We start from the raw sequence: 16,653 nt of genomic DNA, 5'->3' as shown, positions 1-16,653 counted from the left end.
AGACCTCTTGATTTTCTATCTTTTGTTTCATGCAGATACCACACGACCAAAGCGTGACTATGAAGTGGATGGGCGAGATTATCATTTTGTCATTTCAAGAGAACAAATGGAAAAGGATATCCAAGAGCACAAATTTATAGAAGCCGGGCAGTACAATGATAATTTATATGGAACTAGTGTCCAGTCTGTGAGATTTGTGGCGGAAAGGGTAGGTTGACACCGCTTTTATTGCCCATGCAAAGCGATCTGTTTTTTTGCCCCATCATATCTCAGACATGATGTTTCTGCCAACATATAAAATACCTGCAAAATTGTAATCGGGTTTTTCTAGCCTTACAATGCCTCCACAATTAGAGACTCTGACTTTGAATGACAGCATTGTTGGCACTTTCTGCTCCCAGATGTAGTGCCATGGGTTCATAAATGTAGCCATAGCACCTCCAGTGTGCCCCAAAACAGCCTTCCTTCTTTGGCGTCATTTCAGAGGAGTTCAGGGGCACTCGGTGATGCCCAGCGTGCTGCTCTGATTTGAGCATCTGGCTCAGGGTTTTGGGCTTAGCTCCCAGCCCAGCTCTGATGTAGGTTCCTTCTGTAGCTTAGACCAAGATATTTAACCTCTGTGTTTCTCAGCTTCTCTCTCTGTAGAATGAGGCTAACAACAAACTTACACCATGGACATAGTGTCTAGATTATTTTTTGAGATAGCTTTTGTAAAGCTGTCTTAGGACAGTATTGGGACAGCACTTAGGAACTGCTTTTTGAACATTAATAATTGCAGAATTGCAGACACCTCTATAAGATAGATAAGTGAACTTATCTCACTTTCACAGAGGCAAAAAAGTGAAGCATGAAGAGATTAGATGACATGCCTCAGGTGACACAAGAAGTCTTTGGCACAAACAAGAATTGAATTAACCAGTAAGAAAGTAGACATCCTATTATTTTTATGAACCAGTTTTCCTCATATTTGAAGAACAGTCCCCCCACAAAGTTCATCACAGTTAAACCTCTAGAATAAAAAATAGCCTGCTCCTATGCTTCCAGTATATTCTTTAATATGAGCAGCAAAGCAAAAGAAATACTACAGAGAAGCAGAGCGTGTGCCCCAGGGCCCCCCTTCCCTGGTGTGTCAGTAATGGCTCTGCTTCAGGGCCCTGCGTCGCAGAATTACTTCCCTTCTTTCAGTTGAACTGCAGCCAGCACTGCAAAAATAAACACGTCCTCATCTCTTTCCAACAGGGCAAGCACTGTATACTCGATGTGTCAGGAAATGCTATTAAACGATTGCAAGTTGCACAACTGTATCCCATCGCTATCTTCATTAAGCCTAAATCCTGGGAGCCTCTGATGTGAGTATAAAAACCTTCAAGCATTTTTCTTTCAGTCTCAAATGGCACAACACAGGTCTCCCATTGACATTTTACCTCTTCTCTAAAATCAACAGTAAGAGGAGGTAGAAATAGCGAAGACTTAACTCTCCGTGTATGCCCTCGGCTGTGCCTTGCATGGTCAGATTTACCCTGGAGCCCGGAGGAACCAGCCAAAGCTGCTTTTGAACCTTTCATGTTCGGATCATGCAGTCTTATGTGATGGACTCTGAAAGGATAACCCACCAGTGCTCGGTGTTTTTCCAAAAATGGACAGCAAGATTAGCAAGGCCTGTGCAGCCTCAAATGGCATGGCTTGTCCCATCCATCCTTGGGTGCTCATAGGGTGCAGCATGTGGTCACAGTGCACACGCAGCGGTGCATGCAGAGTAAACCTGTGTCAGACTTTCTGTATTAGGTCAGCTCTTCATTTACTTCAAGGTTCATAAGAGGTGAGGACCTAATGGACTGGAGAGGGGGAAAAATAACACTTAAAAGAAGAAAAGGGAAGGCACCAATGTCACGCTGTGGCCAGGGACCTAATTGCAATACTCAGAAAAAATCCTGGGAGCCAACAAGCAGTTAAGCAACTAAGGCATAAGAACCTAGAAGATAAAAAGGTTATAAGAGGCAGACGGTATATTTCAAGAGCAAACCAAATCAATCTCTCTTCCTTCCTTCAGGAGGTATTTATCAATAATTGTGATGTATCTTTGTTTTTATTCTGACTTTTAACACATCTCCATATGACATTCTCAGTAGCAGATTAGAGAAATATGATCCAGATGACTGAATTATTAGAGCGCACGTGCACAGCCGTTCTCAGACAGTCATTGAGAATGGCACTGCTAAACTGAGAGGAAAACAGAAGTCCTGCAAGCGCATTTCTTAGGCTGTGGCACTATTTGGCACTGCTTGCTGTTTTCATGAAGCACTTGAATGTTGAATTGGATTGTACTTTTGTAAAGTTTGTGAATAGCACAAGGTTGAGAGAGGTTGCAAGCACTTTGGAGGCTAAGGTTAAAATTCAAAGCAAAATCAGTAAGATGAAATTCAGCACAGACAGAGGAGAGAAAATGAAATGCATGTCTACAAGCAGGGAATAATGAAGCTATAGCACGGCAGAAAAGCATCTGGCACTTGGAGTGGATCACACAGGACTATGAATGGAGGGATAATGCTGTTGCAAAAAAGACTACTGTCAGTCTGGGTTCTGTTAACATCAGTGCTGTGTAGGGGCACAAAACACAATTCTGTTTTCTGTTGTTTTACTTGGTGTGGATGAGGCCTCAGCTAGAGCGCTGTGCCTGCTTCTGGGTACCACCCTGGAAATGGCGAAGGAATGGGAGTTGCCTCATCTAGAGGAGAGAAAGCAGAGCACGATCTACAGTAATGATCTTCAGAATGGTTCAAGTTCCGCATAAAATGTGTTGTGATCAATTGTTTTCCATGTGCACCTAGGATAATGCAAGAAGTTATCAATTTAATTTGCTGTGACAGGGATGAAATTTGGTACTCTGTGCTTTTCTCTCACCAAAGACTCTGCAGACACCGAATGATACCATATGTACCCAGCAAAAAATTAAATGTAGGCATCCCTCCTCCTATGACAGATGCGTACCTGGTTATGTTGAAGGCCTACCCACAAATATTGGATCACAGAGCTGGAGACTGTTAACATGCCCCATCCCATGACTGAACAGGGTCCTTTCTAGCCCTGACTTCCGGGGAGGAGGCTGTTGAATGCCCAGGCATATTACAGGGAATCACACAGCATATAGTACATAAAACATCCCCAGCCTGACTAAAGATAGGGTATCCTGCTTTGGATGACTTTTTGACATTTCTTTCAGCCCCTCCAGTTCAGTTACATTCTAATTATTTTGCAGTTTAGAATGGACAGGGTTGTCTAATATCCTAGCTTCTGCATTAATTCATCATTTGTTTTAAAAGAAGTTTTAACCTACAGTTTTCCTGTCCTCCATTATTGCATCTAGCATGATAAAAAAGGAAGTAAATAAATGTGGTCTTTACACTGAAAATACATGCATATTAGGAACAACTGCAAAGGTAGAAATAAAATAAAGGCTTAGTTGATTTGAAGCAAGCATACCAAATCTTTGAGCAGTTTGACTGAAAAGTGTTAAGTAGATGCAAAACATTAGGGCAGTCATCCTCCTATTAAACCAAAGTAATGCTAATATTCCACTTAAATCTAAACAAATTATGCAGAGTTAGTAGAATTTTCCTTGGTGATATATATCAAAAATAACTAGGCTATTCTTCACTCTCCAAATGAAAACCTGCATAAGTATTGATAGTACAGTAGGGACAAAGAGAGTGAAACTTGTTAGATGACCTTTGAATTGTTTATTCTAGGAATGTTCTGCGGAAGACACTCTTAATTAGACTTAATTAAACTCTAAACTTCCGTGGGACAGCAAAGATCCTTGTAGATCAGCACTGTTCTTGCAGTGATATGGTTTATATAAACAAATTGTGCAAACACAGTACAGCTACTCCTGGAAAAAAATGAGAAAAAGTAATAGATTTTAAATTACTTTCTCCCCTACAGCTTGCTATCCACAAGTAATCTTTTTATCTGCTTAATGTGCCTCATGTGCATTTATCTTACCAAGCAGCACCCAAAATTAGTTTCTAATAGAAATAAAAACTCTTTTAATATAACTAGTATCATTCTCTTTTAAGAATTGCCTTGAGAATAACGACATAATTCTGAGCTTTTTGCTCATGAAAATCATTTATTTTATTTGGTAATGTAGTTAAATCAGTCAGGATGTGGCTAAGCAAATATGCGCTCTGCTGCGAACTGTAGAGTAGATTTGCAGCGTGTGGCTACTTCACATTCGCGGGCTGTGCACACGTTCCTGCCCCCTAGCAGATGCAGGGCAGATGATTGCCACAGTTTCATGGAGGGTCAAGCTGTCTCATTTGTACCTTGGGCAGTTTCCACAGATGAGTTGATGCACTGTAAATCCAAATGCTTATTTTTCTCATGGAAATGTTTGTGCAGTCCTTTCTCCTTGTTAAGGGTTTTAACAGCATAGTCTGAGGGAGTGCATAGATGAATGGATATAACCTCTTCCCAGTGGACACTGTTATTCTGCTGTGAGGAAGTTTCATGTAGCATACTGATGCCCTGTGGGAAGAGAAAAAGGACACTTCTATGCCGGTATAACTGTGTTCACTCGTTTTTTTGGATGCGACTGCCACAACACAAAAATTCCAATTCCTAAATGAGAAGGGGATATACTGGTACAAAATCTGTTTGTAACCCTAGATTTATCTGCTGAAACTCTTATTCCTGCTCATGCAAACAAGTTAATGTAATAGGAAAGCAAAGCTGTATCAGAAAAAAAAAAAAAGAATTGGAATGACCAGTTCATCATCCCACCCTTCCTCCCCCACCTCTAAATGACTCCAGCTCACAGGTTTAATCTCAGAGGGGTCCTTGCTGGCACCTCTTGATCAGCATCTCTTTAAAGGGAGGGGCATGGTGGGATCACAGCGATGATAGCTGGAAGTAGGGAAGAGGCCACCTGGTTGAGCTCTTTACTGGAAGATGAGAAAAACCCTGGGAGAGGTACCTGGAGGGGCAGCTCTTTGCAAGCATTTTTAATTCACTGGCTGGGCAGGTCCCTGGCTGGAAGAGAAAAATTTAGAAGGGACCATTACTTGATAGCACTTTTAATTCATCATGACAAATGGACAGTCCTCCCCCCTCTCCATCCTCTTTCCTGAAGGCACAGGATTGGCAGAGGCACGAGTGCAACTAGCATGATTTTACACCAAAGGCAAATCTACATTCTCCAAATCTAATTTAAATTTCTGCTTGTTTCAAAGTATTTGTTATCTTAAATACTTTTTTATATTTATATAGATATAATCTCCTTTGATTTTCAAAGATCTTCAGGAAGACTTCTCACCAGAAGGTGAGGAAGACTTTCTTACCAGAAATAGATTGGGAAGGAGGAGGATGTTGTTAGCACTGGAATATTGGCTGAGTCTCCTTAATATGTGATAATGTCTTAAGTTTGCATACAAATTTGCAGTGCTTGATCCCACTCCAAGACGGAGCTTGGGTTCAATGACTTAAAGACGTGTCCAAGTAGGCATTGCTGATGAGAAGCCTGCCTGAACTCAATTAGATAGCAATCCTTCCAATAAACAGAATTAGAAGCATTAGAAATTTAGCAGCACATCACAGATTTGCATACATTAATCCAAAACCTGTGAATATAATCCATAGATGATTGTCATAAATTTTCAAATAAATCTTTCCTATCTTGCATTCTGTAAATCTATTTTCTGATTGCACTGGCATTGGACTTGGTACTTCCAGAGAGATTTTTTAAAGCAATACTCGCAGTTATATGATTAGTTATACAGACAGATAACCTTAGGGTCATTTCTATAAATACATTTTTGCATTTTGACAACTTACATGGCATTTTTCAGAAACTAGGTAGGAGTTAGCTGTAGCAAGTTCATACTGCTGTGCATTTTATAAATCATTTTTTATGCATCGTCATGCACATAATTTCCTGCATGCATCACACATGTCATACTGTATACAATCCATTACCAGATAATCATATGATTTAGTGTAAGGCATTAAATCCGGTTTATGTAGGATACAGGATGCTCTCTGCTTTCCTAGTTACCTCCGAAAATTTCCCTCATGTTTTTAGAAAAATGAATCCATGCTATGAAAAAAGATAGAGTAAACAAAGTCTATTTGTTACTGATAACTTATTTGCATATCCTCAGGGATATATGTGTAAGGCACTGAATGAGTAAGAGCTTTATTCTTTGGGAGCTGCAGTATACAGTGGAATTAACAACTGAACGTGTTTGGGCAAGACAACTCATTTCTTACAATTATTAAACAATGCCTCTGCTGAAACAGACATGCTCCATCAAATAACAAAACATTTGCAGTAATAGAGTTTGACTGACACTATCTACGTTTTAAGTTTATTACTTAATGCACAGTTACTCTGTGCATTTTAGAGTTTACAAGACACATTGGACTAGGAATCTATGTATTTAATCAGAAAGGGCCAGGAAAGAGAAGAACACAAGCAACTAACTCATACCAGCTCAGCCTGCTGAAAAGACTCAGTTTTATTAATTTCTCATGATTATGTGGAACTCATACCTGTGCCTGAATCAAGATTTCTTTCTGAAGGACAGTGCTTGGGTTCCTCTGGGTCTCTCTGTGGGGTTTACGATGACTCCGGGCTTCCTTCTATGGAGCCAGGAATCTCGCTGTGCTGAATCCTACCTTTAATCATGTTTTCACTGCCATGACCCCAGCATGAGCCAAAAACCAGCTTCCATTTCAGCAATCTGAAAAGTCTTCCTCAGCCAAAACGGCCAGCTGCAGGTGTGGGAGATTGGGAGATTCCTGAAATAGCTTCCACTCGTGAGGCAGGAGCAGCCTGAGAAATATCTCAGATCTCAAGGGTCTCTTGGCTCCCAGACTAACCCAGGGATTCCTGATGCCACACATTCATTTCTACTAGCAGTTACCAGGTTTGGTCCTCATTTTGTCTGGATGTATAGGGTGGTGACCCCAAAACAAAAATTTAGGGGAGAAATGGGAAATGGACATGGGAAAGCTTGGAAATGTAGGTTTGTATTCTATGACAACAAAACTGAGTTTAAAATACTGAAACTGCCCATGAACAGACCAAAGAACTTCAACTCTTGATTCTTGTACCAATCTCAGTGCTGTGATCCTGTACCAATCTCTGTTATTCAGTTGAACATATCTTTAAGAAAGCTATCTGAATAGTTTATTCAAACTCAACTAAGAATCTAAACTTCTTGATACCTTCTGTGTTTCTAGGGAAATGAATAAACGTCTTACAGAGGAGCAAGCCAAGAAAACCTACGATCGAGCAATTAAATTAGAACAAGAATTTGGAGAATATTTTACAGGTATGTATTTATTCAAAACAATTGTTTCCCAAGATATAGCCTGTAATTACATAACAAGTGGGTCAGCTGCATCCCTGGCTTACAAGATGCACACCAGTGTAGTGTGCCTGCAGTAAGGACTCATGGTTTGAGCCTGTTGTTTCCCAGGAAACTCAAGGGGAGGGTAGGCGTTCAACACCTCAGATATTTGATATCCTGAAGGACTAGCTGGGTATGAATTTAATTCCCTCCCTGATCCAAATCTGCTTTGGATGGAGTCAGTTAAAAATATTGCACCACTGCGTTTATTTGTACAGACCAAAGCAGAATTCCTCACTAGCTTAAGGCAAGAGTTCAGGCTATGGCTCATGGGAGGGAAAGAGAAAGGCATATTCTTCCAGACCTGGAAGAGGGCAGGATGTAAGGCCCGCTCAGGTCCCCAGTATTTCCTCTAGGCTGGTTTAGGAAGGTCTCTGCTCAGGGATTGGTATTTAGAGATCCCACTCAGAAGCCCCTATTTGTCCCTCCACAGGCTGACGCCCCATGCGTCTCTCATTGCAGTTCCAGATTGATCCTGTGGGGATAGAGAATTTAAGACTTTAGGCACTGTGCTTTGCGTTGCATTTCCTATATCTTTGGACACACACTGGACCTGATCTAGTTAATTTTACTGGCCAAGAGTGAGTTTATCATAACCAGGACAGGGAAAAAATGATGCATCTGACCCACCCTCTAGTGAAGTAGCTTCGACATCAAACAGAATATAAAGCTTGACTTCCCAGAGTGGGAACCAGCCACACTGCGCTCCCAGGGGACGGAGCTGCTAGCTAAATCAAGTAACCCAGCTTAGTGGTCTCCCTATAAGCAGTGGGATGGATCTCTGTGTTGGGAGGGTGCCACTATTTTGAACTCAGTTGCTATCTGCAGGGTATATGACTTCTCCATAATCAACATCACAGTGTGCTACTATTTCTTCTCATTTCATCCATGTCTACGATTACACTGACAATCTGCTGACACTTGATGTTGTAGAATGTATCAATTAAAAGAAGTATTGATATGTTTCCTTACTGCAGCTATTGTCCAAGGAGATAGCTTAGAAGATATATATAATCAATGCAAACTTGTAATTGAAGAACAATCTGGGCCTTTCATCTGGATTCCTTCAAAGGAAAAATTATAAATTAGCCGCTGCACCTCTGATTACGACGGGAGAATATTTAGAAGAAAACTATAATATACTATTTGGAGGCTTTCCTGTTTTTGTTGCATTTATGTTCTTTGCAGTCAATGTGAATTTTGATGAATGTACAACACAAAAGTGTTTGAAGCCATGAAGGACACTGATGGGTCAAAAGGGTAGGAACAAAAAGACTTCTACCACATAAAGCAAATCTGTTGTGTGCTCAAAGCACTAGTTATAGGTACAAACTTTTGACATGGAGACCCTCTGTCAAGGGGAGCTAGCCACCTACTGTGCCCATGTGGACATTTTGATCGATTTCAATGGCTGAGCTCAGTGTGTTGATTGCTTTACAGAGAAGTTCCCAGCTCTTGAACCTCATATAGGGCTTGATCCTGCAAGGCGCTGAACACCTGACCCCAATTTCTACACATGTGTGTAGCCCGTTGACTTGGAGTCACTTGTGATCCCTCCCTATGCCGTTCAGTCCCATCCGTTCCTTCAGGAATATTTGCGTGCTCAAAGCTAAGCACGGGCTTAAGCATTCTGCTAGATCAGGGCCACATGCACCTTGCAAAATCAAACTCAGAGATCCAGGTCCACTTCCTGCTAAAGTCATTGGTAGGACGGTCTTTGACTTGACTGGGAGGTGGATCCTATTCTAAGCTTGTCATTGCACATTTGTAGTTGGTACACCTCGACTTTGGTAACTATGCACATCTTTTGGTTTCTGAAACCAAGTCAAGCGTTTCTTTTTTTCCCCTTTGGAAACACTATTGCATCAGGAACTAGTAACAGTGTAGTTTATTTTAATGGAGTTTGGGGGTGGGAGAGGATGGAAGCGTTTCACATCACATGTGCACGCAAACGCATTCCCATGCAGACACTCACATGTATGAGGATTCACAGCACCTACGTTGACAAGGAGGAATACAACTGGGAAAAGCTTTAAAATTTTTGATTGTCTATTTTATCGTTTATATTGACAGAAGGCACTTAAAGATGGAATAATTTATAAAAATAAAAATATATTGATGTATAGAAACTAATTTCTATAGGTAAAAATGTTTTTGTGAGATATTTTGTAAAGATTAATTAATTGAGAGATTAAATATTTACACCCTTGTGTGACTGTAAAATGTATAGAGGACCATCAAGTTGCATTATTCCTTTTCTGTAACAGACTCTCTATTATTAATGACAAGCAAGATAATTTCTTAAATTGTAGCTGTCAGATTGTTTTTCTCTCAATTTAATCCTCTCCCTTGCCTCTATTTAATCATGATGAACTCCTGTGGAAAGGTCTCTTGAACTGACTGCTCTGTTGGACCTTTTTTGAACACAAAAGGGTAATGCATCTTTAAACAGAAATGGATGATTTTTCAGAAGCAAAATATCAGTGCTTGAATGCAGTTAATAGTTTCTCTCTTGGAGGGAGTCACACTTCACCTGAAATGGTCTGTGGTTCTTCTTGTTCCTTTAAGGGAAATACCAAAAGCATTTGATCTTTTCTGTCTTTGTAGGCAGGCGGATCACCAGTTAACTTGTATCTTCATTCATTTCACAGTCAACAAGGGTCTTAAAAGTGAAAACTGAGGCAATGGACGTTTGCGAGGGATTTGGGGAAAGTCTGTGGAATTTCAGTTTGCAAGGAAGGGGAGAGGGAGGTATATTTCTTGTTTCGCATCTCCCTTCCTCTGTATACTGACACCATACTTCACTCTGGCACGCAAGGGAACAACTGTAAAAGATATTATAATCATAAGCTGAATTGCCTTTGCGTCTGCTGCTGGACCAAGTTTTGTAGAAAACCCACAGTCTCCTGCCTACTGGGCTGCAGGAGTCTAATATTTGTTACCTGGTGGCTACAGCAACCCTAATGTTTAAGGACGTTGTAAGGGCAAATGCTAAATAGACTCCTCGGTTACTCGTCTATTTGAAGTTTACTTTTCTGCACCCTGTCAAGCTGACAGGTATATCCAGCCGACCTCCACAGAGAGCATGACGCGCTGGATGTTTGTAGAATAGCCACCAGCGGTGACAGGGTTAATGATATGGGCATTTCAGTGGCTCCGAGGAGGCCGCTCACTTACTGCCCTGCTATGATAACTTTGAGAAGTTCATGCTTCTTTTATTACTATTTTTCTTGCCTGGCCAGCACAGATTTGTAAACAAGGGTTTCAGCTGACTCTACAAAAGAGCTTTGTAACCAGAAGGGCTAGAAACTTTTTTTTTTACAACATACAAATGAATGAAAGCTTAGATTTTGGATAATTCTGCAGAAATCCACAGAGTGACCCCAGATCTTTGGAAGCCCTGGATTTTTCCATGCTGGCAAACTACTATTGCCCCAGGTTGGGAAATAGCCCACTTGACCTGAAAAACCAAGTATCCTAACGCAGGAACTTCATTCTAATTTTCAGCTCTGTTTTTAAGCAATCAATCACATCTGCTTCTTTGTTTCTTAGTTCAGCATGCAGCCTTTTTTGGTACTATCCTACTAGTAACTGTTTTGCTTTGTCATGTGCTGTGCTTTACAGTGAACAGTAACACTATGGCTGAGTACAATCAATTTTTCCATCAGTCCTTGGTTACTGTAGTAACATTATTTATTTTTCCCTGTCTGTTGTTTGTGCTTCCAGTTTAGAGTTGCCATTGCACTTCTTCTTCTTCTTCTTCTTCTTTTTTTTTTTAAATAAAACATATATTTAAAAACAGTGCACCAAGAGAAGCAGTAAGAGGTCTTCTTTCCCTTAGGCCTTGTACTCCCATTTGTTTTGTGTGTTGACGTTTTGTATTTCATGTTGCAGCGTTCTCAGAGCTGCCGTTCATTTTTGCATTGCAGCTGTTCAGATCATACTGGGTGGTAGTGGGAGGAGGAAGAGAGACATAAAATTCATGCAAAATTACATCTGATGCAAAAAAAAAAAAAAAATTATCCAGCTCACAAACCACAGCAATTGGCACCTCAGACCGTATTGGTGCTAACATAGCTTAGCGTAATCAGATTCCTTTTCTGTCCATATAAGAGACTTGCGAGTGTCTAAACATGAGACAAATGCAAATGCTGGACCCTTTAGGAAAAGTGCCAGATCACACCCCTGGTGCTATTTCTCATGTTCTGGCACAGAGTGTAGCACTGTAGGGTCTCAGCAGAACCAAAATTACATGGCTTTTTGTCCACCCATGAATGATCACAATGACATCTCGCTAGCTTTGTGCAGATGTGCAATATTACAACCTATTTATTTCTCCTTGCCACAAAGCATCTTCCATGCACTGACTCATTTAGAGCTTTCTTACAGGGCTCAGTGAAACTATGCTCTTTACTGGTCTTACTGTCTGATCATAACCCAGTGAAAGAGCCTTTCTTGCTTAATTCCCCCTTCCTACAGAGGAACCCTGTCCATGCTAGCGCTTTGTAATTTCTTTCGTAGTAAAGGTTGTTTCTAGATAAATATTCTGTGATGTAATTGTGTTTGTAGCTAGCATGGTTTGATGCTCCAGTGTGGATAGGGTCCTAGAAACCACTCTGTGAAAGTCAAGGATAAGAAATCTCTCCATCGCACTGAAATTTCAAATCCTCATCCTGGAGAGCGGTGTTGAACATGAGCTAATAACCACTATGAGCCAGCGACAGTGTCCTAGTTATACAACATCCATCTACCTATTTACATTAGTTTTCTATGGAGAAATTGTTGGTGTTACACTTTCACTGTTATTTGCTCCTCAGCACTTAGTCGACTTGTACTTTTGCTTTGTTTTTTTTTTTTTATTTATTTTTTTCAAATCCTGAAAAGAAGATTCAGTAACTGATAACACCTGTGAATATTTGTAGGGGAAAAAACGTTACAGAGCAAAAGTTTCCATCTTCTTTCTAAGCTGCAGATTTAAAGCCATAATATCTGCCATGTTCACAGAAAGTGGTCTTTTAGTGTTCATAGCTTTTAATCTCAGCGTTTTTTCTCTAGAACATTTCATCTGCTATGTTATGCATGTGGTTCACTGTGCAACTGCATTCATGTGCTCAAGCCCATGCTTTGATTAAATAAATGTATTATGTATTTTACTGTTCCATTAAAAATAAGACATCTTGTCAATTAGCTCAGAAGTAAGAATGAGGTCATAATTATGTATAAAAAAAAAAGTGACTGTATATTTTAGGGCACAACCTAGCATCAAAGCTAAGAGCAAATAACACCTGCAGTCTATCCAACATATAGCTAGTCCGGATCATCAGCTGGTGTAAACCATGGTCACTCCGCTGATTTCAGTGGAGTTCCTCGCATTTACACCATCTGAAATTACATATATATCTTTCCATTTTGCCTACTTTATAGCATTACTGTAAAATGCCAAGGCCACATTATTAAACAAGAGCTCAGCACTTTCCATCATTATTTACTGTTCCTATTACTGCAGCACCCAGAGGGCCTAGTCATAGACGAAGACCCTTTTTGAGGTAGGTGCTGTGAAACTGTTGAACAAAACGACACCCCCATGGGCCAAACACTGTGGCCAGATTTTCGGAAGGCTTCAGCCCCACCACCGTTTCACCAAGAGCAATAGGAACCACTGCCTTGTTGGCCCTTTTGAGAACCTGTCTTTCAGGTGACGCGAGCAAGATGCGACCTCTCATCCCTCATGCAGTGCTAGCAGCTTACCCCGTCTGGCCCTGACCTACAGCCCAGGCAACTTCCAGTGATGCCCTGAGGTAAAATAGCATTTTGGAGAATGGGCTGTAGCCAGAAACCTAGGTCTTAAAAAAAAAAAAAAAAAGTTAAAAAAAAAAAAAAGCAACACTGTTGGCTCTTAGTGAGATAGCAACCTTGTAATTTCTGGATTTGTGCTCCTAAATTTGCGTTGGCCAGTCCGAACTTCTGAGTGCAACAGCCTGTTTTCAGGAGGCCACTTCTGTCTGACAACACTGGCCAGCTTGCATCTCTTTAGCAGGATGTTTCTCAATCCAGCTGTAGTTTGGGGTACTCAGAATCTGAACTGGAGTTTACAAAATACACTATCGAGCTTACACTCCTGTTTATGTGTAAATACTCTGCGCATCCATTCCATTTGTGTAAAGAATAAAGCACACACAATTATAAAAATTAATATGTATATTTCATACTAGCTGTGTCCTTGCTTATTTATTCCGTTCCAAACCCTCAGCTGTGGTTCAGTTGTAAATGCTTGATAGAGTGTTTATAAATATGTCATGAATTTTATTATAAAATATTAATATTAAAGCATTTTTACACTTTATAGCAAATGGCTTCTTCACAAGGCATAATTTGTCTTTTTTTCTTAAAGCAAATTACTAAAAGCGAATGAATATGCTCTTAATATCTCTTGAGAGAGAACCACATCTATCACATAAGACAAACAGAAATCTGGAAGCGGGAAGGACCGAGGATACAGAAACTCTTTTCTTTCTTGTATTTATTTCTCATCTTGAATTAACAGTGACTTGAAATTAAATACTGAGAAGATTCAGTCTGGTCAAGCACTGCTACTTTTTCCTCCCTCACTTCTTCTGCTGTGTATTGGGTATCATCAGCATCCTGGTCAATAGTCAAGAGTGGATTTTTTTTTTAATTAAAGAATTGCTCCCTGTTTCTGGCATCACAATGTAGCCATTGGGCTAAAGTTTGTAATAGCTACATGCTTATAAGCAGGTTAGTGGAGCATAAACTTCATTTGTGCTAGGGGGTCCTAGCAGGCCAAGAACCTTGGCTTTTGTCCATCCCAGGAAAGTCTTTGCAGATGGTTTGCCAGGCTCCAGGGAGGCCATGTGAATTTTCCAATTTTCTACAAAGGCAGAAACACAACAGGGACACTGCTTTTCGTAGACAGACTGCGCTGAAATAGTTCAGACTGCAGAGGACCATAGCGCTTCCATATGGCTCTGGGAGCCATAACTGACACTACAGGGAGACGAAATCTGTGCGTAGAGTTTTACGTGCATAATCACAAGGATGGTTAATCATCTAAACACTCATTGTGATTCTTTATACTTCCTGAATTGATTCAGAAGAAGGAAAGACTCCAAACAACACATTGATATGCAGATGATAACTTAAAAAAAAAGTAAGTTAGCAAGTCATTTCTGAGATAGCAGTGTGTTTACTGAGAGATTTTTCACAGCAGTGAGTTACTGGTCCAACAGTCTTAGCAACGAAGTGGAGTTCCTTTCCAGAGCAGCGCTGTAGGAGGCAGACCACAGACTCTCATAGATGCTCTTCGTTACAGCCCCAGCACCTCTTGAAGTAATTTCCTCTTCTTTCTATCTCTAGGCAAACCTAAACTAACTCCCTGGACTACATTTTGCAAAAACAAGAGAAACTTGGAAAACAGTCCTTGCAAAATGCCTGGGAAACAGGAGTTATTTAAAATTTCAGGAACCTAGACATGCAGTGAATATCAGTTCAGGCATGGGCAGTGCACCTTGCTGGCAAACTGTCTCATCCAGGCATCAAGTATGTAAAAAATGTGGAAAACCCCTCACTCATACCAGTGCAACTACAGTCTATAGTTGCTTAGTTGCTTAGTTGCATAGTTGCTTGTGATGACAGAAGCATGAAGTTTCCCCAGTGGAAATAAAAGCACAGTCTAGTCCATGGTAGCTGATGGTTCATATGCAGAAGTAAATCTAAATAAATGAAGGGACCCAAGATAACCATTCCAGCAAACGTATATGTGTGTGCATGCACGTGTGTGTGTGTGTGTGTGTGTGTGTGTGTGTAAAAATCTTCATCTTCTTCTCTGCTATGTTAATATCCCACGACATCTGCCTTTTCCAACAGTCACTTCACACAGCCAGCCACATATCTGGACTCAGCTGTCCAGTCGCGCCCTGTGGCTTGAAGAACACTGTGTTCCAGTTTGAAAAATTAATTTGGATCAGAGTTACAAATTAGGCGGGCACTACTGCTATACGTGGCCAAGTACCTTATCCCTCTTGGGAAAGTCGTTTCACACTGACTTTCGAAGGAATGTAGGTACCTACCTGGCATTGGCAAGTTATTCATTTCATTATAATCATAGCGTTTGGGAGCTGGCATGTAGCAAGGCAATGACACCTGGATCCCCATGTCACCTGTGAGATGGCAGCAAAATGGAGCTCTGGTTCCTAAATCTCTAGGGCACATTTCAAACCCTCTTCCTCACCACCAATCTGCACAGCAGTCTTTGCTATCAAAAATCTCAGACAATGCAGGAACAGCTACTGTGAAGCTCTGCTGTATCAGGACTTGCCTATGGTCACATCGTAAAGCCCTTACCTGTAAGAAAGGTATAACAAAGGCTGCAGAAGGGGGCACTTTGGGTTGATTGGCAGGGTATGGCGCCAGTAAAACAACTGTAGCTGAACTGGTCTGTAGACCAGCTTAGAAAACTGTGGACCAGAACAAAGCTTCCCTGCTAGATGGAGAAGGAAAGGCTGTTCTGGACTGCACCCCCACTGCTGCAATCTCTCTTCCTGATAGAGATGTTTCCTCCTTTACATGCTGGGGAGCTAATGGTGCAGAGTACACCAGGGAGGCCGAGAATGGTGCCCAGAAGATATCTAATTTTAGTCGGCAAAGAAGCTGAAATATTTGCTACAGAAACTCATTAATTACTGTCAACTGCTTATGAGCCCTCGATCAAAGCAGAAGCAGGTGGTAGTAACCAGGGAAGATGAATTCAGTCTTATACATTGTTAGCAAAATGTCAATAGGGCTGTTATAACTTCAGTAGAAAAGTAGTACACAGCTGGCCTGCATACTGTATCAATTGATTAACTGATGCCCCAAGATAAACGACTAGCTTGAAATTGGGGGTTGCTCTGGTATCTGAAGATAATTAACCTAAACTTTCTTAAGGTTTCCCTTCCACTCTCACCCATTCCCTGGGACTGACAAAGAATTTGCGTTGCTGTAAGGTCTAGAAATGCAATAGGGGATCAGTTAGAAATTGAAATGTGCAGATCTCTTCAAGCTGCAAAACACTGGGATGGGCTTTAAAGGTAGCTGGCAGTCTAGAGTCAGCAGTGCCTCTAACAACGGCTCCCATGAAATCCCGGTTGCAACAGAACCTTCATCAGTGACACCTCTACTGGCACTGCCCAAGCCCTGCCCAACCTCTGCAGGGTAGGACCACCACCCTGGCAAGCAGATCTGA

General features: G+C 41.0%; 1 protein-coding gene across 19 annotated transcripts in view; it reads left to right on the top strand.

Moving 5' to 3' along the window:
• The window catches only part of DLG2 (discs large MAGUK scaffold protein 2), a 1,033,288-nt gene extending 1,019,668 nt beyond the window's left edge, over nt 1-13,620 (top strand). For all 19 annotated transcript variants that reach the window (XM_068930581.1, XM_068930580.1, XM_068930592.1 and 16 more), the window contains 4 exons: nt 36-208; nt 1,240-1,349; nt 7,243-7,334; nt 8,390-13,620. In XM_068930581.1, the coding sequence (XP_068786682.1) occupies nt 36-208; nt 1,240-1,349; nt 7,243-7,334; nt 8,390-8,496 (482 nt within the window). In that variant the 3' untranslated portion in view covers nt 8,497-13,620. The remainder of the gene's footprint in view (nt 1-35; nt 209-1,239; nt 1,350-7,242; nt 7,335-8,389) is intronic.
• Nucleotides 13,621-16,653: the final 3,033 nt, after the last annotated feature.

This window comes from Struthio camelus, chromosome 1 (assembly GCF_040807025.1).
Source record: "Struthio camelus isolate bStrCam1 chromosome 1, bStrCam1.hap1, whole genome shotgun sequence".
Taxonomy (NCBI): domain Eukaryota; kingdom Metazoa; phylum Chordata; class Aves; order Struthioniformes; family Struthionidae; genus Struthio; species Struthio camelus.
The sequence above is the reverse complement of the archived record's forward strand: the minus strand, read 5'-3'. Positions and strand labels throughout refer to the sequence as shown.